The sequence below is a fragment of the Sus scrofa genome, chromosome 6 (genome assembly GCF_000003025.6).
Source record: "Sus scrofa isolate TJ Tabasco breed Duroc chromosome 6, Sscrofa11.1, whole genome shotgun sequence".
In the NCBI taxonomy this organism is placed as follows: Eukaryota; Metazoa; Chordata; class Mammalia; order Artiodactyla; family Suidae; genus Sus; species Sus scrofa.
In genome coordinates this window covers 70,103,988-70,127,102 of record NC_010448.4, presented here as the reverse complement: position 1 = coordinate 70,127,102, position 23,115 = coordinate 70,103,988, and the positions used below count along the sequence as shown (strand labels likewise).

Genomic DNA, 23,115 nt, shown 5'->3' with positions numbered 1-23,115 from the left:
TTGGCCTGGGGGGAGGTACCTCACACATCCTGTTTGGGGTGTTTCTGAGCCTTTCTGAGAACGTGTTGACAGCTAAGGGTGGTTTGTGGCCCCCGTGTGCCACATTTTTCCCTTTTAGTTGTAAGAGTTGGAGTCCCTGTCCGCCTCCCCCCCGAAAAAAGCCTGTACTTGTAGAAAAGCAGAATATTTAATTTCATCACTGTGTTCCTTGTCTTGATGTAACCAGAGAGAGAGCGTCTAGACCAGTGTGTCTCCGCCTCGAGGGTTCATGCAGAGCATTGGGGATCGTATTAAAATGCAGGCGTGGATCCAGTGGGTCTGGGCGGATGGGGGATTTTGCCTTTCTGACCTGTTCTCCGGTGCCCCTGGTCCCTGAGTGGCAAAGACCTACATACTCACAGCTCAAGATTCTCCTTGCACAACCTAGGTTTCAGTTACCTGCAAAGACTTCCTTGGAGGCATGGAGCAATCTTTTATAGATGAATTCTTTGGGCTTAGATTTTACATTCAATAAATTTTTAACTTGAATTTATTTTATAAGATTGCAAGCTCATCACTTATAGAGATGCATTTCTAAGGTTGCTTTGGAGATTTTCTGCTTGGCTAACAACCTGGCATGTTCCAGATGAGAACGATTCTTGCTTTACATCAAGGCCTTAACTGGTGGAGGGAGGCGCTGCTTCACCCTGTCTTTGCCTCAGAGTCAAAATTGACCTTGTGAAGTTATTTATTTAGTCTTTTCTAGGGCCACACCGGAGGCATATGGAGATTCCCAGGCTAGGGGTCCAATCGGAGCTGTAGCCACTGGCCTACACCACAGCCACAGCCACACCAGATCTGAGCCATGTCTGCAACCTATACCACAGCTCACAGCAACGCCAGATCCTTAACCCACTGAGCGAGGCCAGGGATTGAACCTGCAACCTCATGCTTCCTAGTTGGATTCGTTAACCACCGAGCCACGATGAGAACTCCTAGTTTTTTTTTTTTTTTTTTTTGGCCGCAGCTGTGGCATGTGGAAGTTCCTGGGGCCAGGGATTGAACCCATGCCACAGCAGTGACAACGCTGGACCCCCCCAACCTGCTGAGCCGCTAGGGAACTCCACACTTTTAGATACTAGTTTCTGCATGCTATTTTTCCAGGACAAAATTTCTTCCTATTAAAGAGTGCTCTTTTGCCCAAGGACAAATGAGAAAAATCTAACTAGCCCATATAGATCATACCATACATGAAATCGCCTGGGACACACAGGGGGAGGTGAGTGAGAGGCTGTCTCTGAAGAGCGGTTTTAAAAATGAATCCCTTCTTCATTCTACTTGAGAGCCGCATCCCATTTCCAGAAAAGTAACCCGAGAACCGTCTTGGGCTAATGGAGTCAGTGGTGGAGACAGACCTTTCCAATTAGTTTTACTTGTTTATTGGTTTTTAGAGAGAAATCCAATTAGGTGGCGGGCGGGGGAAGTGCTCTCTGCGAGGAACACAACAGCGTTTGTCCAGTAGCCAAAGTGCCTTTTTTTTTTTGGCTGTTCCCCCTCCCCTGATTTAAAATTATTTTTAGCATTGCCTGTCAGTTTTCCCTGTGCATTTCTGATTTTTTTTGGTCTTTTTGCTATTTCTTGGGCCGCTCCTGTGGCATATGGAGGTTCCCAGGCTAGGGGTCAAATCGGAGCTGTAGCCACTGGCCTACGCCAGAGCCACAGCAACGCGGGATCCGAGCCGCGTCTGCAACCTACACCACAGCTCACGGCAACGCCGGATCGTTAACCCACTGAGCAAGGGCAGGGACCGAACCCGCAACCTCATGGTTCCTAGTCGGATTCGTTAACCACTGCGCCACGACGGGAACTCCCATTTCTGATTTTTGAGTGTTTGCGTGCACATGGACACACGCTTTGCCCCTGACGCCTTCGGCTATTATGTACGCGTCCCCCTTGAGGGTGTGCCGTTTCAGGGCCGTGTAAATAAACTTTGTGGGGTTATCGAGCCCGTGTTTCTGAGTGGACTGCACGGTTCTGACATCACATGCGTTATAAGGCGTGCTTGCAGTCAGAAGTCCCTCAGTACCCTCTTTACTGTAGGAATATCAGGGATATCAGCCGTCTACAGTCCCGTTGGTGGTAGAGCTCTGAGCTCCCACGAGACTCATGTGCACAGCGCTTACAGCACATCTCGTGTCCCGCTTGCTGTTCTAAGCGCTCCGCAAATACGCGTCAGTGTTTAATCCTCAGCACCGTTTGAGGTAAGTATGCTCCCTGCCATCCCCATTTTAAAGAAGGGAGGCTGGGGCGCAGAGCAGTTAACTTACCTGCTCGTACGTGACACAGGCCAGGTTCCAGTCCAGGCAGGATGGCTCTTGACCATGATGCTGAGTTAAGCACCACGGGAAGTTACAAAGGAAGGGACATAGGAAATGAAATGCATTGAGTACTGACTTTGAAGGGAAACGTCGTATTAATAAAGTGTCCCTTATTTTTTCTTTCTCGATGGATTTAATTTTGTGTCATTGATCACAAGTTAATGTATTATCGGGAATGAGATAATACCTGTAAAGTTTGATGTTTTCAGAGATTCTCAGGTTTTTTGTTTTAATTGGTGGGCAAAAGTTATATATTGGGATTTTTAATTTTATTTGTTTTTTTATTTTTTTGGTCCTTTTAGGGATGCCCCTGTGGCATATGGAGGTTCCCAGGCTAGGGGTCAAATCGGAGCTATAGCTGCTGGCCTGCGCCACAGCCACAGTAGCGTGGGATCCAAGCTACAGCTCATGGCAACGCCAGATTCTTAACCCACTGAGCAAGGCCAGGGATCAAACCTGTGTCCTCGTGGATGTTAGGTTCATTTCCACTGAGCCACGACGGGAACTCTTATATTGGGATTTTTTAAAACCTACATAGAGAAGCAGTTTAGAGCCAGGCCTAGTGTAACTTGGTTGTCAAAGTGGACGGAAAAAGCAAGTCTTTTCCTCGCAGAGATTTTCATGGGGGAGCACAGCTGCTCTTACAGTCTTCCAAAAAATAGAATTCATGTACCATGAAGTTTATAGTTCACCGGTTTTTATTAACATTCATTCAACCACCAGCCACTAAGTTGAGAACATTTCACCTCCCCCCAGAGAAACCCGTGCACCTGTGGGCAGTCACTCCCGCTGGCAGTGGATTTGCCTGTTCGGGACGTTTCATATCTGTACAACATGTGGCCTTTTGTGACTAACATCTTTCACTTGTCGTGAAGATTGGAAAGTTCCCCCATACTGTAAACATGTATCCATCCTTCATTCCTTTTTATTGCTGAATAGTATTTCATCATACGGATGGACCACGTTTCGTGTATTCATTCATCAGCAATGGGCATCAGAACTGTTTCCACGTGGTGGCGATTGTGGTTAATGCTGCTGTGAACGTTTGTGTGCGAGTCTGTGTGTGGATGGTTTTTGGTTCCCTTGGTTACACACCAAGGGGTGGAACTGATGCTCATCTACACTTGCCTGGAGCCTGGTCCTCACCCTACCAAAATGAGTAGCTGCACAGCGCAGGGAAGGAAGTACCTCTGCCCCCGCACCCCCTTTCCGTTGCCATGGTACCTGTCCTGCTACCCACCCAGCCACCACACAGAACACTGCCCCCGTGAGGCCACAGCAGACAAATACATCAGGAACACAAACCCTAGAGCCAACCAGCTTGTGCTTAAATCCTGGCTCTGAAATTTATTGGCTGTGTGGTCTTAAGCAAATTACTTAACATCTCTGTGCCTCACATTCATCATTTGTAAAATAAGGATAATGACATCACATACCTTATAGACTTTGGGGAATTCAGCTTGTTTCTAAATATGAAGAGCTTAAAACAATGCCTAGTACATAGTAAGCGCCATATACAGTGTTTATTGCTACTGTTATGAATCTTTTAAAAATAACCTTTTTGGGAGTTCCCGTCATGGCTCAGCGATGAACAAATCCGACTAGGAACCAAGAGGTTGCGAGTTCGATGCCTGGCCTTGCTCAGTGGGTTAAGGATCCAGCGTTGCCGTAAGCTGTGGTGTAGGCGCAGACACAGATCCTGCATTGCTGTGGCTCTGGCGCAGGCTGGCGGCTACAGCTCTGATTAGACCCCTAGCCTGGGAACCTCCATATGCCGCAGGAGCGGCCCAAGAGATGGCAAAAAGACAAAAAAATAAAAATAAAGATAAAAAAATAAAAATAACGTTTTTACCTAACATTCCATGAAGACTATTTTTCCATCTTTCTGTAATGGTCTTCAGAGTGTGCCATCTTCCCACCACTTTTCTTAAAGAATTTTTGAGTGAAACAGAGGCCAGATCTGGAGCCTTGTTTTGATCTGAGGTTGGTTCGGTGGTGACATTGAGTTTAGTTTAGCGCCGCGATGATGCTGGCGGTGGTGCTGGCATCTGGCAGTCGTGGCGCTCTCACAGGGCAGCAGGGGGTGTTCTCAGGGCTCTGCGTGCTCACTTTATCTGATTCCTTCCAGCTGTCACATGGGCTAGCTAGGTGCTCTCACATCCCCATTTTCCAGATGAGGAAACGGAGGCTCAGCAGCTTAACTGCCCTGCTCTCCACTTAATTCCCAGTCCCTAATCTGGCGTCTGGGGCCAATCGCTGCTCCAAAAATATTTGTAGAAGGAGCAAATGAGTTCGCCCAAGATCACAGAGTGCACAGACGGTAGGGCTGCCTTTAAGCCAGACAGTCTGCCTCCAGTGCAGTTCTTACAACATCGTAAGCGTCCTGGTTCACCGTCTTAGCCCATCCCAGGACGTGCATGTGGGCCCCCACCGGAGATCGCTCATCCGAGCTCCGAATAAATACCCATGTCCTGTGGGAAGCCTGGTCACCAAAGTGTGCTCTGCATTGTCACTCATCAGACATTTCTGTGGGACGCACAGGAGCTGGCCCAGGCTGCTTTCTCAGAGCGAAGCTAAGAAAACGAAGTCTTGCCTGTATCACAAGCTCAGCACCCCCCACCCCTCCCCCACTTTTTTGAAGCTCTTCCCTTTAGTAGGTGGTTCCAGAAGCATTCTTTTCCCTGCCTTCCCAGAATGAGTCCCAGTATTTTATAAGATTAAACACATATGATAAGAATAGAATCCCAAAGAAATTTCAGGGCAAGAACGGGAACTTACTTTTTTTTTTTTTTTTGTCTTTTCTAGGCCCGCACCTGCAGCATATGGAGGTTCCCAGGCTAGGGGTCCAATTGGGGCTGTAGCTGCCAGCTGCCGGCCTACACCACAGTTCACGGCAACGCTGAATCCTTAACCCTCTAAGTGAGACCAGGGATCAAACGCGCAACCTCGTGGTTCCTAGTTGGATTTGCTAACCACTGAGCCACTACGGGAACTCCGGGAACTTCCTTTTGATATTGATATTTCCTTAGGTATTTAATGGCACAACTCAGATCTGTGCTATTTTTCTCCATATTCTTTGTAGGTTATGGGACTCACAGCCCTGAGGATGGCTGACCAGGTTCACTACCACACATCTCCGCCCAGTTTTGCTTTTTCAGCGTGTGCACTTGGGTGGGTGTTGTGTTTGCAGCAATGAGTTGGATGTATCAGGTTAGGCGGCATGAATTTGCCATTTTTGTACATTGAAGATGTCAAAATATCTGAAAAAATGGAATGTCAGAAATTCCATGTGATTCAGCCTCCTCTAAGGCAGTAGTTGAATAGCAGTTTTAAATAAGTAAGGATCAGATGTCAGGACAGAAACGTCCTGCTGACAGTGACTGCCTAGAGTGAGCTCAGGTTAGAGGCCTTTGCTGTCAGGAAAGGTTTGAGATCAGTAATCGCTAAATATTCCGTAGCTTTTCTAGGTCTTCCAGAGAATGCAGCACATAAACGTTGGTCCCTGTTCTCAAAGCACTGATCCTCCAGGTGGGGAGGCGAAGCCAGCACTGGCAGAGGCAGCTGGGGTACCAGGACTTGTGTAGTTCAGGGCCAGCTGAACGTGGCAGGTGGTGGGGGTGGAAGAAGGCAGGAGGTGATTGCCCGAGGCAGGCTCCACCCAGTTCCCGCTCAGGATGGGAGATGCCAATGAGAGGAGGAGGGCCAACAGGGCAGAGGCTCCGGAGGGTCCAAAGTCGGCTCCCGCGCATGGCTCGTCTGTTGCCAGGCTGAATGGACGGGACGTCACCTCATGGTTTTCCAGCACTGTGTCCAGATGGTTCTGGGGCCCATCCATTGTGTGCCAGTTCCTGGGTTCCTCTCTTTGCTGTTTGCGTCTGTGCTTCCAGGAGTACAGCTGAAGACACCTGCAGCCAGCCCCTGAGGCTTGGAAACCACTGACGGGCCAGTTTCTCTAACGCAGGCCGCAGCCCAAATGCATCAGAGCTACCTGGCAGGGCTTGTTCAAAACTCAGACTATTAGGCTCTGCCCCAGAGCTGCTGAGTGAGGATTTCTGGGAATGGGCTTGGCAGACGGCATGTTCAGCAAGCTTCTCAAGCAGTTCTTGGCACACCGACATTTGCGAGCCATTGCGGTCGTCGGCTTGGAGGGGATGCCTGGGCTGTCAGGGTGTGTGCTTTTTGTTGCTGGATATTTAAGGCATCTCAAAAAACTGTTGTGATTAGAGCCACACATGAACTTGTTCCAGAAACCAGCCTAGACCCGTGGGCAAGGAAGTCGAAGTCACTGTAAATAAGGGTCAGCCTGGATGTCCCTCTGTGGGCAGGAGTGCCACGTCAGGGAGAAGGAAGTGGGTCCACAGGGCCCTTTGTCGTGGACGCTTGCTGCTCAGGAGATGGCCACGGTCGCCTAACAGCCCCTGGCCTCTATCCCACTGGGTCCATATTGGTGGGTCTCCAGCGGAGCGCACGCACCACCCGCGCCAGGCTGACCAGATGCTCCCTCCTGGAATGTGGACAGAGGTGCTGATACCAGCTGTGGTCGCATGCCTTCTGTCCAGGCCCTTTTGCCCGGGGACTCCGGTGGCTCCTCCCTTGCTGGTCTCTCGAGCTGCCTTGGTTTCTCACCGTCTCCAAGTCCCTTTCTCTGGCCTGCAGTCAATTCTGGGAGTTCCCGGTGGCTCTTCAATGAAGTCCCTTTTGCCTGAGGGACCCTCAAGTGTTGGAGGGGTTGCTGGTGACCTCCCTAGGGGTGCGGTACGAGGACAGGACCACGCCTGAGCCTTGGAGACACCCCTCTCATCTGGGGAAGAGTTTGTGACCAAACTCAGATTTGGAAGAAGACAGAAAGAATGCCAAGCCAGCCGGCAGCCAGGGGACAGAGGGGGCAATGAGGGCCAGACACTCTCAGCCGAGAACTCTGGTGCAGCTGGACATCGGGAAGTCAGGTCTATACTTTGCTGGGTTCGTTCCTTGTTATATTTTTATGTTTTGCTTTTTAAAAACATCTTTTTTTTTTTTTTTTGGCTGTGCTTGTGGCACATGGAAGTTCCCCAGTCTGGGATCAAAGCCAAGCTACAGCTGTGACCCGAGCTGCTGCAGTGACAGTGCCGAATCCTTAACCCACTATCCTACCAGGGAACTCCGAAAAAAATCTTTTGGAAAGTTCCTTTTGAGTACTTAGGTGATCCGAGGGAAATGAAGAGTGGAGAGAGAGGGGGAAAGGTTTGGTCCATCCCGAGGCAAGCAGAGCTGGAGAGGTTGCGGGGGAACCTGGTGGGGCCTTTCAGACGTGGCGAGAGCAGACTCGTGTGGCGGAGCGATGGCGCATCGTCTGAGCTGAGAGGTCCTTCCTTGCCGAGTCAAGGGAAGACTGTGTCTAGGAGGGCAAACTGCAGGCAGAGGTGCTCTTTCTTTGTTGCCACTGTGGTGTAGCTCCACATACGTGTAACTGCTGTGTAACCACATGTCTGTAATTATCACATGTGTGTCACTAGTAGAAGGGGACATCCGGGTATAAATCAATGACAACTTTAAAAGCTTAGAAAAATCAGCTCCTGGGAGACTGAATGTTAAAGAAATGGGTGCCTGGTTTGGAGGAGGAAGATCCTAAACTGAGTGTAATTTCAGAGGCAGTAGGATATTCACTGTGAAAACATCTGAAGAATTATTGTTGGAGTTCCCATCGTGGCGCAGTCGAAACGAATCCGACTAGGAACCATGAGGTGGCAGGTGCGATCCCTGGCCTTGCTCAGTAGGTTAAGGATCCTGCGTTGCCATGAGCTGTGGTGTAGGTCACAGACGCAGCTCAGATCTGGAGTGGCTGTGGCTCTAGTGTAGGCCAGCAGCTGTCGCTCCTATTAGACCCCTAGCCTGAGAACCTCCGTGTGCCACAGGTATGGCCCTAAAAAGACAAAAAAAAAAAAAAAAAAAAAAAAGAATTATTGTGAGTTTCATTGGCCACATGATACAGTATAAAAGGTCGTTACCTGTATCCAGTGAGTTTTGTGTGGGTGAAACAGATTAACATCTGGCTTTTAAGATCCTCCAGCAACAAACAAGCAAGAAGTCAGGGATAAACAAACCAAACACCTGACCCCGTCACCTTCTCTCAAGTCTTTGCCGCTTTTATCTGCTGTTAGTTCCCTAAATGACAGTGTCAGCTGAAAACCGAGGGGTTACTCCTGCCTCTTTTTTTTTTTTTTTTTTTTCTTTTTAGGGCTGCATCTGCAGCCTGTAGAGGTTTGCAGGCTAGGGGTCGAATCAGAGCCATAGCCACCGGCCTACATCACAGCCACAGCAACTCGGGATCCAGGCTGTGTCTGCAACCTGTATTGCAGCTCGAGGCAACACTGGATCCTTAACCCACTGATCGGGGCCAGGCATGGAACCCGCATCCTCATGGATACTGGTTGAGCCACGACGGGAACCCCAACCCGCCTCTTGCATGTTCTCCATTCAGTTGGTTACCAAGTCCTGTCCTGCTCCTGAAATCCCTTGGGTGTTTCCTGCTGACATGGCCTTAGTCTAGCCCCCGTCATATCCCACCTGACACATGGCAATCATTTTAACTTGTTCACTCGCCCCTTGCCCGCTCCAGTCTCGGACCCACTTCCCCCGGTAAAATTGGGGTCCCCGTTGAATGGGTTCCAGAAGTGGGTGTACCGGCCGGTCTGCAGACACGGCAGAGACAGGCTGGGCCGTGCAGCTGGTACCAGAAACCCAGGTCTGTCCGGCATGAATTGGCGCTGCTCCTGGTAGTTTGGGCTGCCGCCTGCCAAGATGCTTTTTAAGTCATCACAGGCAGAAGGACCCAGTTGATCTAGCTGTGTGCTGAGCTCTTGTGGATTTGAGGCACTAAACCCTGTGGGTGCAGCTCACTCAGGCAGCAACTTAAGTACAATTGGTGGGGTCTTCAGAAAAGATAAATGTGCATGGTTTTGCTGCTCTCATTATAAATGGATCCAGTCAGAGAGCAGCCTGGAAATATGTGAATGTCAAAGTAATTGTCTATTATTTTAATTTAAATTTAAATCTTATATTTCATTTGTATTTATTTATTTGGCTGCACCCATGGCATCTGGACGTTTCTGGGCTAGGGTTTGTATCCAAGCCACCGCTGTGATCTATGCCACAGCTTCGGCAACACTCAATCTTTAACCTCCTGCGTCGCAGCAGGAACTACTAAATTTTTTTATTTTATTTTATTGGCATAGAGTTTCCTTTTAATGTTATATTAGTTTCAGGTGTACAGCAAAGAGAATCTGTTCTACATATATATATGTTTATTCTTTTTTTCCCATACAGGTTATTGTAGAATATTGAGATTTTCCTGTGCTATGCAGTAGGTCCTTGTTATCTATTTCATCCGTCTTGTTAGTTATCTATTTTATACATAGTAGCGCATATGTGTTAATCCCATCTCCCTGATTTATCCTTCCCCCAATAATGTTTATTCCTTTTTTTTTTTTTTAATCTTTTTGCCTCTTCTAGGGCCACACTCTCGGCATATGGAGGTTCCCTGGCTAGGGGTTGAATTGGAGCTGTAGCCACTGGCCTCTGCCAGAGCCACAGCAACACGGGATCCGAGCCACGTCTACAACCTACACCACAGCTCATGGCAACACCACATCCTTAACCCACTGAACAAGGCCAGGGATCAAACCCACAATTTCATGGTTCCTAGTCAGATTCGTTAACCACTGAGCCACGACAGGAACTCCAGTAATGTTTATTCTTATATTAGATAATCATTCCTTTGAGATGTGATTTCATAACAAATTGTCATCCAGACATATGTTCAGAGCAAATGTACAAACTCCCCTTCCTCCCTCCCGCCCTTCCTTCCCCAGTTTCTCCCATGTTTGCTGCAGGCAGCATCATTCTTGCCGTTCCTCACTCATAATCCCTCAGCCTTTGCCTTACTTTCAACCACACCCCGTATCTGGCCACTTCTCACCCTTCCATGTGCCTCTGGTTCTGTCCTTCAGCATCTCTTCCTGGATGCTGCTGGTATTGTCTGTGCCCTCTTCACGACTTACTTGCAGCACAGCAGTCAGGTGATTTCTTTGAGGAGTTCCCTGGTGGCTCAGCGGGTTAAGGACTCCTCTCCATTTGCCCTGCTGTGGCTCTGGTTACTGCTGTGCCTCAGGTCTGTTCCCCAGCCCGGGAATTTCTGTGTGTTGTGGGTGCAGCCAAAAAAAAAAAAAAAAAAAAAAAAGCGAAGTCTTTCAGAATATAAGCTGTATTTATTGATTTTTCTGCTCAAAGCTTTCCAGTCATCTCCTTCTCACTTGGAGGAAAAGTTGCAATGCTGTAGTAGCCACTGTAGGTGCAGGTTAGTTGTGTGTGTCTGAATTTCATCTCTTGTCCCTCCACCCCACCCCCGCCTTTGCTCAGCTGCTCCAGCAGACAGGCCTCTTTGTTCCTGAGCTGGGCCAGGCCCTGGTCTGCCTCAGGACCTTTGCATGTGCTGTTCCTTCTGTCAAAACTTCCCCAGATGAGCATGTGGTTTGCTCACCTAGTTTCCTGGGTTTCTGCTCTGACATCATCTTACCAATGAGGCCTCCCCCAAACACCTAAAGTCTAAAGTGGAAACACACCAGTCCCTTCCTACCCTCCGGTTCTCCCTCTCCCTCCTCCCAGCCTGACAGCTTGAAGGGAGCCATTGAAGGAGTTTATAGCTACTGGCAAACAGTTCCACCCCCCCCCATAATCTCATGGTTGGGAACAATCTCAAGGACCCTGCCTGAATGGTGAGCGTCTTTAAACTCTTAGCAATGCACCCCGTAGGCGGCGTTAATCAGATCAGACACTTCATCCCAGGGTCTTAAATCTCACCTATGCAACGGCCTTGACCTTGTCAGGAGAGCACATGCTGTCACTCCGAGTTACGGGGGAATGGCTTCACCATTGTCTCTTCACAACAGTAAATTCCAAGTCAAAAACTGAGACATTTTCTCGGAATTAAATCTGGGCAAATTGATTTATCTTTTTTTTTTTTGGTTGCACCCGCATTGTGTGCAAGTTCCTGGGCCAGGGATCGAACCTGCACCACAGTCGCAACCAACACCACAGCTGTAGCAACGCCAGGTCCTTAACCCACTGCACCACAGGGAACTCTCGAACTGAGTTTTTGATATGACTCACTTTTAGTATGAATTTTAGTTCACTTTTAAACAGCCCCACGTGGCTAGTGGGCAGCACAGGTCTGGACAGAGCTGGCGTGTGCGCCCAGGAAGCTCAGACAGAAAGATCCACAATAGCCTTCTGTCCATAAACGGCAGGATGCTGGAAGGACGGTGTGTTCACACAGGAGACTATCAGTATGGTGAGAGCCGGCGATCCTTGAGTGCTTTCTTTACTCTGGGCAGTGGTTTCAGCTTGAACTTGAACTTGACATGCATTAACTCATCAGGTTCTCAGTGTGTGTCGCATTGAGAGTGGATGAATTCTCTAGCTGCGTGTGCCAACAAAGACGAATGACTCTTAGACGCACATGGTTGGGAGAGGTTGAGTGAGAGAGCAAGCCACAAAGATTGCCACCATCGGGTGCTATTTTTTAAAACTCAAAACCAAAATGAAACAACACTGTTCAGGGATATATAAACATGTGGTGAAACTATTAAAAAAAAAAAAAAGCCAGGAATTCAGGCTGGGTAGCCTGTGGGGGAGAGTGGGTTTCCCAGGGAGGCCACTCTGAGTCTGGGGAGAGGGACTCCTGGCCTGGTTGCGGAGCGAGAGGAGCAGGGTTTCTATTGACTGGGGAGAACAGCTGTTTTCCTGAAATAAAAACGATCTGGTAGATCCCTACCGTGAGTATCAAATGTGGTTTCAGTTCACGTTTAAGCAGATGTTCCATTAAAAGAGGCATTTGTAACTGTTGCCTTGGTTGAGCAGTGGTGTTGAGAAAACACTGCTATTTATTCCCCTCAGGAACTAAGGGTTAAAATAAAACCCTTTGTTCCAACTGTTTGGTTAAATCTAATGATGAATTGAATGTTACCAGAATCTAGCCCTGAGAATTTAGCTTGAAATGAACATCCCAAACCTGGAAACTAACAAGTAAACTGTTACTTATAAACGTTATCATCAAAGTATTCATTAAAAAGAAAAATCCCTGTGACACCTGCGGATGTGTTAGGAAACTTTATAGCAGTATTTCCTCCCTAGGCTAGTGTAATTCCTGGTAAGTTGGATTCAGAGAGACACTTTGTTATCGGAAGATCCAGTGTTGCTATAGCAGTTCTAGCAACCGGCTACTGAGTTTATTGTGAAATTATGTCAAGCTTTTGTATGTAATATGTGCATCTCTGACTTTTTTTTATTTTCTTATTGTTTTGGCTTCATTCTTTCCTGAATTACTGACATGGGTTTATCTTTTCTCCCTTTAGAGAGTTTTGAGGTGACAGTCACCAAAGAAGGTGATAAAGGGTTCTTTCTATCCCTCTTACAAACATTAACCCACTAACTTTGTTTATAAAATTGGGAATCAGCCCTTAAACAGAAGAAACTGTCATGCTCTTTTTACCCCTATTTATTCTCCTACTTTGTTTCTATTTTTTAGTATATGGATGGAAATTGTATGTAACCAAACCCTTGGTTAGAAATATCTGGAAATCAGACATCCATTTGAACTGTATGGATAATCCCGTTCCTTTCCGTAAAATTGAATTTGAGAGATTGACTTCGTAACCGTTTTCTACTAGTTGTCATTTTGGAAGAATTCAGTTTCATTTTTATGTGAAATATATTCTGTGAAGCTTTATAGGCACATCACAATATTCGTATGTCTTCTCCCATGGGAAAGAATGGAAACCTAGATTTTAACTCCCGATTAAACTTGTAAAACCAACTCGGATATCCTTATGTTCCCAGGCAGGCTTCTTTTTCAGGTCTGATAGGGTTAAAGGCTGACACAAAGGCAAGTCTAGCAAACCCCTCCCCGAGTGGAAACTACATCTTAATCGTAGATGATAGCTGTTGAAATGGATGCCTGAAAAGTTGGTATTTCTACCTTTTGCTCATTCAGTAGTTTGTTTTGATTCCCTAATTTTAGCCAGGCTCATTGCACAGGAAGACTTGTTTCTTCGATCTTTTTTTTCTTTTTTTCTTTCTTTCTTTTTTTTTTTTTTGGACAGACTCTGCAATTATGGTGCTGAACCTGTATCTCACACCTCTTCCTCTCTCAACACTTAACTGTGCCTTGTAGCCTCCTCAGTGGTCCAAATCAAAGTAGCTGCCCAGCCCTCCCAGGAAGCTGGGCAGTCTCTCTGTGTTATCAGGCCTTGGCTGTTTGCTAATAAAACTACTTGACCCTGGAGCTCTCCTAAGTACTCCTGTGAAATGCCTGTCTATGTTTTCTCTTTCTCTCTTTTGTATTCCTGCATGAATGGATGCAAAGTTAAAACAAGTTGCTTGGAAAGCCAGAGCGTGCTTCTTTTTTACTAAAGCCCCAGAACTTACCCCCCACCCCATCAAAGCACAGTGCCCTTGCTTTGTCCACAGACCCTCTAAACCCCTGGCTGCCGAATTGTTGTCATTTATTTTCTTTGGGGGAGGATGGGAGCGTGTCCCAGGTTTATGTGGCAGAACCTCTAACCCACACTACTTTGACTCCCCAGGTGAGATTTGTGGATTTAAAATTCACGGGCAGAATGTCCCCTTTGACGCAGTGGTCGTGGATAAGTCCACTGGCGAGGGAATCATTCGCTCCAAAGAGAAACTGGACTGTGAGCTTCAGAAAGACTACACGTTCACCATCCAGGCCTACGACTGCGGGAAGGGACCAGATGGGGCCAACGTGAAAAAGTCTCATAAGTAAGTGAGCTGGACAGAGAACCTGTGCTAAGGACATAGTGAGGGCTGCCGCTGTCCCCACGACTTCCTGTTTCTGAAACGTGAGGCAGAGGATAGGTCCCGATCGTCCCCAGGGAGATCGTAAGCTCCCTGAGGTCAAGAGTCACGACTGTGTGCTCGCGTGTGGCTCCCAGCAAGGGTCTGGTGAGTATTAGGTGTTGAAGAAATGAATGAAGGAGTCATTTTGTCCCACCAGATACTTGAGAACCAAGAGCCTTACACTGAAAATTCGAAAAGCTTCCTTTTTCCAGAGGATGATCTTTCGTCGTTAGGTTTATCTTTCCTTCTGTAAATGTTAAGGATGTGAAATGCTTTTGAGCCGATGGAAGAAAGCCGTGGGGCTTCAGCCCGCCACCCGGCTGTGTTCACAGGCTGCCCTCCAGTTGAGGGCTACTGGGGGAGAAAACTGAACCAGGCGGAGATCAAGCACGCGAGTCCTTTCTCCGCCACTCACTAGCCCTTCCACGTGGGGCAAATTTAAATTTGTTGGGTACTCATTTTCTGCTTAGTGCATGGGCCAAGGAGAGAGGGTGCACGGGTGAGGTGAGGTCCTGCAGCCGTCGTCGTTCTGAGGGTCAGGATGAACGGGGAGCGTTGGGTGTGGGGGTCTTGGTGAACCGCAGCGGGGGGGGCCAGTGCGCAGCAGGGAATCCTGCCTCACCTGCTCCCTACACGGTGATGTTACTTTTTTCCTTGAAAAAGACCTCCTATCAATCAGGGGCCTTGTCTGATTCAGAAACACACCCTGATCGTTAGCACTTGAGTCTGAGGGTTTCCTTTTTGTCAGCTGGTCTGTCGATGCCCTAGTTTTCTGGGGCCCAGGCCGGGGAGATGGGACGAGGCTCCCAGGAAGGGCAAGTCCAGGCCCTTCCCTTATTCATTGCCTCACCCCTGGGTGGCCTCGGCACCGGGTTATTCATGGTCTCGAGTCCTTAGAAGCAGGATGGAACTTGTTTTACTGCTCCTCGTTTCCCATCTTCTATTTCTGCTTCCTGAATTTTTTCTGGATTTTGCAAGAAAATATTTTTAACTTTTTGATTGGAGAGCAAACATGTTGGATAGAGTTTATCTCCCTGCTGCAGGCCCTTTTCCACACTGTCAAGAAAATCCCAAGTGTCCCATTTCATGTCACTGCCTCTTTTTTTTTTGGCCACGTGGTGCCCGTGGCATGCAGAAGCTCCCAGGCCAGGGATGGAACCCACACCACAGCAGTGACAATGTCAGATTTCTAACCCCCTGAGCCACCAGGGGACTCCTATGTAATTGCCTTTGACCTGCTGCCTTACTCGCTGGGATTTGGAAGAAATAAACCCACATTTCTGTTTTAACTTTCTGCTGTTTCCACTCCAAATTAAAAACAGTGGGATTTCCCACTGTGGGGCAAGGGGTTGAGAATCCGACTGTAGCTGCTCAGGTCACTACAGAGTAGCAGATTCAGTCCTCAGCCTGGCACACTGGATTCAAAGGATCCGACGTTGCCACAGCTGTGGCTCAGATTCACGCCCTCACCTGGGAACTTCCATGTACCATGGGTGCAAGCATTCAAGAAGAATCACAGTAAAGTAAAAGAAAACAAGGTAGCAGCAAAAGGACATTTAAGAACAGGGGAGAATTTTATCCTAAGGGTGAAAAAAAAAAAAACAAGGAAGCAGAAGGCACCGCTTTTCCCCCCTCCTCCTTCCAGAGCAACCGTCCACATTCAGGTGAACGACGTGAATGAATACGCCCCCGTGTTCAAGGAGAAATCCTACAAAGCCACGGTCGTGGAGGGGAAGCAGTACGACAGCATCCTCCGGGTCGAGGCGGTGGACGCGGACTGCTCCCCGCAGTTCAGCCAGATTTGCAGCTACGACATCGTCACGCCGGACGTGCCCTTCACCATCGACAAAGACGGTGAGCACCCTGGAGGGAGCCCTTTCCTCACCACGGGTGGGGAGGGGTGGGGCGGGGAGCTCCCTCTCTGCCCCTGAGCTTCAGCCCAAACTCTGTGCTTCCGTGAACCTCACCGTCCGTCCGTTCAGGCCGCTCTAATGAAACAGCATAAACGGGGGGCTACACCCCCACACACCGACTGACACCTCCCAGGTTGGGAGGCTGAGAAGTCCAAGATCAAGGCGCTGGATTCATTGTCACTGAGGACCTGCTGCTTACTTAGATCTGGCGTCCTCTCACCTCGCACGCACCTGGCAGAGAGTCAGAGCTCGAGTCTCTTCCTCCTGTAAGGACTCTAATCCCATGCGGAGCACACCGCCCTCCTGACCTCCTCCACACCCCCCAGCTTCCAAGGCCCCACCTGCTGGTACCATCAAGACTTAGGACTGCAACCTAATATGGTGGCGGGGAGGGGGGGGGCAATTTAAAAAAATTTTTTATTTTTATTTTATATTGGAGTTAGTCGATTTACAATATTGTGTCAGTTTCTGTGTATAGCAAAGTGATTCAGATATGTGCATAAATGTATCTCCATTCTTTTTCAGATTCTTTGCCCTTATAGGTTATTGCAGAATATTGAGTAGACGTCCCCGTGCTATGCAGGAGGTCTCTGCTGATTTTTGCATTTTATATATGGTAGTGTGGATATGTTAATCCCCCCCACCCAACTTCTCCCCTTGGGCAACTAGAAGTTTCTTTTCAAAGTCAGTTTCTGTTTTGTAAATAAGTTCATTTGTATCTGTTTTTTGGATTCTACTACTTATAAGTGATATCCCTTGATATTTGTCTTTCTCCGTCTGACTTGACTTCACTTAGTATCATAATCTCTAGGTCCATCCGTATTGCTGCAAATGGCATCACTGCATTCTTTTTTATGGCTGAGTCATATATATGCACCTCATCTTCTTTATCTCTTACTCTGTTGATGGACATTGAGGTGGCTTCCATGTCTTGGCTGTTGTGAACAGTGCTGCAGTGACCATTGGATGCATGTCTCTTTTTGAATCATGGTTTTCTCTAGATATATGCCTGGGAGCAGAATTGCCAAATCACATGGTAGTTCCATTTTTAGTTTTTTAAGGAACCTCCATACTATTCTCCATAGTGGTTGTACCAATTTATACTCCCACCAGCAGTGCAGGAGGGTTCCCTTTTCTCCATAACCTCTCCAGAATTTATTGTTTAGAGATGTTTTGATGACCATTCTGTCTGGTGTGAGGTGATACCTCATTGTAGTTTTCGATTTGCCTTTTTCTAATAATCAGTGACACTGAGCATCTTTTCATGTGCTTTTTGGCCAACTCTGTCTTCTTTGGAGAAATGTCTATTTAGATCTTTGGCCCATTTTTTTGATTGGGTTGTTTGTTTTCTTGATATGGAGTTGTATGAGATGTTTTTGTATTTTGGAGATTAATGTCTTGTCGATTGTTTCATTTGCAAGTATTTTCTCTCATTCTGTAGGTTGTTTTGGTTTGTTTATGGTTTCCTTTGCTGTGTGAAAGCTTTTAAGTTTAATTAGGCCCCATTTGTTTATTTTTATTTTCATTACTCTAGGAGGTGGAACCAAAAAGATATTGCTGTGAGTTATATTAAAGAGTGTTCTGCCTATGTTTTCCTCTAAGAGTTTTATAGTATCTGGTCCTACATTGAAGTCTTTAATTCATTTTGAGTTTATTTTTGTGTATAATGTTAGAGAGTGTTCTGATTTCATTCTTTGGCATGTAGCTGTCCAGGTTTCCCAGCACCACTTATTGAAGAGTCTAGCTTTTCTCCATTGTATATTCTCACCTCCTTTGTCATAGATTAATTGACCATAGCACATGAGTTTATTTCTGGTCTTTCTATCTTGTTCTATCCTGTATTTCTGTGTGTGTGTGTGTGTGTGTCTGTGTGTGTGTGTGTGTGTGTGTGTGTGTGTGTGTGTGCCAGTATCATACTGCTTTGATATCTGTAGCTTTGTAATGTAGTCTGAAGTCAGGGAGCCTGATTCCTCCAGCTCCATTTTTCTTTCTCAGGATGGCTTTGGCTATTCAGGGTCTTTTGTGTGTCTATTACAGATTAAAAATTTTTCTTTTAGGTTTCTGAAAAATGCCATTGGTAATTTGATAGGGATTTCATTAAATCTGTAGATTGCCTTGGGTAATACAGTCATTTTGCCAATATTCATTCTTCCAATCCAAAAACATGGTTTCATCTTGAATTTCATCTTTGATTCCTTTCATCAGCATCTTAGAGTTTTCAGAGTGTAGATCCTTTGCCTCCTTTGGTAGTTTTATTCCTAGGTATTTTATTCTTTTTTTTGTTGTTGTTGTTGAGCTGCTGCAGTGACAAGGCCAGATTCTTAACCTGCTGCATGACAGGGGAACTCCTTCTTCTTTTTTTTTTTTTTTTTGTCTTTTGTCTTTGTTGTTGTTGTTGTTGTTATTGTTGCTATTTCTTGGGCCGCTCCCACGGCATATGGAGGTTCCCAGGCTAGGGGTTGAATCGGAGCTGTAGCCACCGGCCTATGCCATAGCCACAGCAATGCGGGATCCGAGCCGCGTCTGCAACCTACACCACAGCTCACGGCAACGCCGGATCCTTAACCCACTGAGCAAGGGCAGGGATCGAACCCGAAACCTCATGGTTCCCAGTCGGATTCGTTAACCACTGCGCCATGACGGGAACTTCCCTTTTTTTTTTTTTTTTTAATGGCTGCACCCACAGTATATGGAAGTTCCCTGGCTAGGGGTCAAATCCAAGTTACAGTTGTTGCTTATGCCACAGCTGTGGCAATGCCAGATCCTTCACCCACTGAGGGGGGCCAGGGATCAAGCAACCTCATGGTTACTAGTTGGATTCATTTCCACTGCACCACAACGGGAACTCCTGTAGTCGGATTCTTAACCCACTGCTCCATGGTGGTAACTCCAGCTCCTTATTCTTCTTGATATGGTGGTAAGTGGGATTGTTTCTTTAATGTTTCTTTCTAATCTTTCATTGTTAGTGTATAGAAACGCAAGAGGTTTCTGTGTATCAGTTTTGTATCCTGCAACTTTACTGAATTCATTGATGAGCTCTAGTGGCTTACTGGTAGCATCTTTAGGATTTTCTAGGTATAGTATCATGTCATCTGCAAACAGTGGCAGTTTTTACTTCTTTTCCAATTTAGATTCCTTTTATTTCCTTTTCCTCTCTGATTGCCATTGGTAGAACTTCCAAAGCTATGTTGAATCAAAGTGGTGAGAATGGGCATCCTTAGAGGAAATGCTTTTAGCTTTTCGCCATTGAGTATGATGTTAGCCCTAAATGGTCTTTATTATGTTGAGGTAGGTTCCCTCTCTGCCCATTTTCTGGAGGGTTTTTATCGTAAAATGGATGTCTAAAAGCCTCTTTTCTGGCACCAAAATCTTGTGCTCTCCTGTCAGGCTGTCCTCTTTTTTTCCTTTCCCACCCAAATCTAATAAAGATCCTGCACCTCTGGTGTTTTTATTCTTTTTTAAATGTTCCCACCTTTCAACCAGTGTGCATCTGAATAAGACTGCCTTTTAGTCAGTCTCGCTTTCTGTTCTCCCTGAGATTTGAGTCTTTTGCTTCATCTTGAAGATGCTATTGCCAACCTCCCTCCTCAGTCACCGAGCAAAATTAACTTATTCTGGAGCTCAACTTCTTTATTAGATCATGGCTTCTTGATGATGCCGTTGTGTCTCCATTGTTAGCTCATTGTGCAGTCCAGAATGTTCAAGGAAATTATAGACATTGCAAATGCTTTGCAGACAGCTGCACTCAGGTTCGAAAAGCAGGCTTCTGTTCTCCTGGGTGAGGGTAGGAAATCTTTCTCTAACAAAGTAAGTTTAAAACCATAAGAATAAATGGAGGTTGACTTGTGTAGACTCATTCTTCTCCTTAAAGGTGGATTCAGGGTGTGTTCAAGTTCAGGAAAGCTAGGCCAAGTGTTAATTATCTTGAGCATTAGGGTGTTTCTATGTTAGTATTTCCAGGGCTGAAAGCATGTGCATTCTATGTGTCAGCATAGGACGACAGATGTTAGAGACAGCAAGTGTTTGAAAATAACCTGAAAAAAAATATATATGTGTATAAGAGTCACTTTGCTATACACCTGAAGCGAATACAGTATTCTAAATTAACTATATTTCAGTTTCTTTAAAAAAACGTCAGGAGGAGAAAAGTGGCATGGGTTGGGCGGCTCACTGTTGTTTTTCCCCCGGAAAGGCTACATAAAAAACACGGAGAAGCTGACTTACGGGAAGGAACGCCAGTACAAGCTGACCGTCACCGCCTATGACTGCGGGAAGAAACGGGCCACAGAAGATGTTCTGGTGAAGATCAGCATCAAGCCCACCTGCACCCCCGGGTGGCAAGGTGAGCCCCCCTCTCCCGCTCTCACACCCGCCCTCACAGCTGGCTCCCCAAGACCCCTGACGGACATGTCCTCTTACCCCTTCTTCGGTCCGTGGGCCCCACAGGATGGAACAACAGGGTCGAGTACGAGCCTGGCACCGGCGCCTTGGCCCTCTTCCCAAACGTCCACCTGGAGACGTGTGACGCATCGGTGGCCTCGGTACAGGTGGCGGTGGAGCTGGAGACCAGCCACATAGGGAAGGGCTGTGACCGCGACACCTACTCCGAGAAGTCCCTTCACCGGCTCTGTGGTAAGGAGGGACCCTCCCGGCCAGAAGTCCGTTTAAAAGGTCCTGTTGTGTATGTGTGCGTTTTAGGAACCACTGTTTTGAGGCCAGTTCTTTTTCTGACGTATGTTGAGAGTCCTCGAAATAGGGGTTATGTAAGCCGAGTGAGTTTTAAGTGAAATGAGATGTTTATTTAAGGGATGATTTTTTTTTTTTTTTTTGCTTTTTGGGGCCACACCTGCGGCATATGGAGGTTCCCAGGCAGGGGTCGATTCGGAGCTGTAGCTGCCGGCCTACACCACAGCCATAGCAACGCAGGATCCGAGCCACATCTGCAACAAACACCACAACCCACAGCAACACTGGATCTTTAACCCACTGAGCAAGGCCAGGGATCGAACCTGTGACCTCATGGGATACTAGTTAGGTTTGTTACCACAGAGCCACGATGGGAACTCCTAAGGACTGAATTAAAAAACAGCAACAACCCATCAGTAATGCACTAGCTTTTGTCAGAGGTGAAGTGGACAATCAAAACTAAGGAAGCCACTTCTCACTTATAGTCTCACAGACTTTATGTCCCCGAGACCAGGGGAGGAGGTGGCACAGCTGAGAGACAGAAGATGGCGGAGCTGCCCCAGGGCCAGCTCTCCGTCTCACCTCCGTTCGGATGTGTGTCTGGTTTATCTCAATGAGGTAAAGGTGAGGTATAGGGGCCCTCGCAGGGAAAATGCCGAGGGAAGGGTGTTTTACTCGCCAGTGCTAAAAAGTGGGAACGGAAATGGCCTCTTCAGGATTGGGAGGGTCTTTCGTGTTTCAAGAGCTTCTCAGCAACAGCTTTGCAGGGAGTGTTTTCTGATGGTCATCTGTCTTTTCCGTAGCCTGACAAAAACAATTGGATCCAGACAAAGGGTATTCTTAATAACCTCATTGGCAGTTGTTACCTGGTAACTAAGCGAAAGGGAAAAAGTATATTCTCTGCTGGCTCATCCTGATGGCGCATATGCTTCGGTATTTTATGACTCCAAATACTCACAATCTTGTACCTAAATAGATGGAAGTTAAGAGAGCCAGAATATTTCCGATTTTAAATGCTATAAGTGTAGGGCATAAAACTTATTTTCTTGTAATGCCATTATTTTTTATGGTAGCAAATGAACAGTTTCTCAGCAGAACCGTTTAAAGGTGGAAGGGAAAGAACTCCATGTTTGAGCGCTTACTGTATGCTGGGGACCTCCACATGTGTTATTTCATTTAACCATCCCATCAGGTCTGCAAAGGTGGTAGCGTTGCCCTTGTTTTTTTGGAGGAATTAATTGAGGTGGAGGGAGGCCGAGTTGCTTGCCCCAGGTCACACGTTTAGAAAGCAGCCAAGCTTGGATTTGGACCAAGATCCTAGGATACTTGAAACACCAGGCTGTTCCAGCCAAGACGGGCTGCCCCCGGGAATGGAGAAGTTGGGAGAGGTTGCAGAATCTTCTGGGGATGAATTTAAAAGAAGGTCAAGCCTGGCAATGTGCAAAACAGTTGTGAAAGTGTTTTATGTTCTTTGGCTTAGCATTCCATTTCTAGGAGTTTATCCTAAGGGAATAATCACGGAGGCACGGAGGTCATCAAGGCAAGGTTTAATCCTGAGAAAAATTAGGGATGAGTCAGTGTGCACAGGACAAAATCAGTGAATAAATTACAGCATAAATTCTATGCAGTGAAATGCTGTGCAGACATTTTAAATCATGCTATGAAGAGTTTGAATGGGAATATATGAATATAAGTACATAGCAGGACTCTTTTTTTTTTTTTTTTCTTCCGTTACAGCCACATCTGCTGCATATGGGAGTTCTTGGACCAGGGGTCAAATTGGAGCTGCAGCTGCTGCTGCCTATGCCACAGGCACTGAGCAAGTTGAACCTGCATCCCTACAGACACTGTGACAGGTTCTTAACCTGCTGAGCCAAGGCAGGATTTCTGTGGACTCTTTTTATAATAGATATTTTCGTACATATTTTATAATATATATTCCTATGTATTAAACATTTTACAACATGTATATATTTGTAAAGACAGGACTAGAAGTATTTATACTCAGATGTTAATAGTGGGTGTATTTGGATGGGATCACAAGTAATGCTTCTTTTTTTTTTAACTTTTTTTTTTTTTTTTTTTTTTTTTTTTTTTTGCTTTTTAGGGCCACACTCACGGCCTATGGAGGTTCCTAGGCTAGGGGTCCAATTGGAGCTATAGCTGCAGGCCTACACCACAGCCACAGCAACGCAGGATCCAAGCCATATCTGCGACCTATACCACAGCTCACGGCAACACTGGATCCTTAACCCGCTGAGTGA

The 23,115-nt window shown here is 46.8% G+C and overlaps 1 protein-coding gene across 4 annotated transcripts in view; it reads left to right on the top strand.

Annotated features, from left to right (window-relative positions):
* CLSTN1 (calsyntenin 1) overlaps positions 1 to 23,115 on the top strand; it is a 78,996-nt gene that overhangs the window by 38,138 nt on the left and 17,743 nt on the right. For 2 of the 4 annotated variants that reach the window (XM_021095293.1, XM_021095295.1), the window contains exons 3-7: positions 12,749 to 12,778; positions 13,979 to 14,174; positions 15,898 to 16,106; positions 20,358 to 20,507; positions 20,612 to 20,797. In XM_021095293.1, coding sequence (XP_020950952.1) covers positions 12,749 to 12,778; positions 13,979 to 14,174; positions 15,898 to 16,106; positions 20,358 to 20,507; positions 20,612 to 20,797 — 771 coding nt within the window. The remainder of the gene's footprint in view (positions 1 to 12,748; positions 12,779 to 13,978; positions 14,175 to 15,897; positions 16,107 to 20,357; positions 20,508 to 20,611; positions 20,798 to 23,115) is intronic. The other 2 variants (XM_021095294.1, XM_021095296.1) reach the window with 1 other exon arrangement.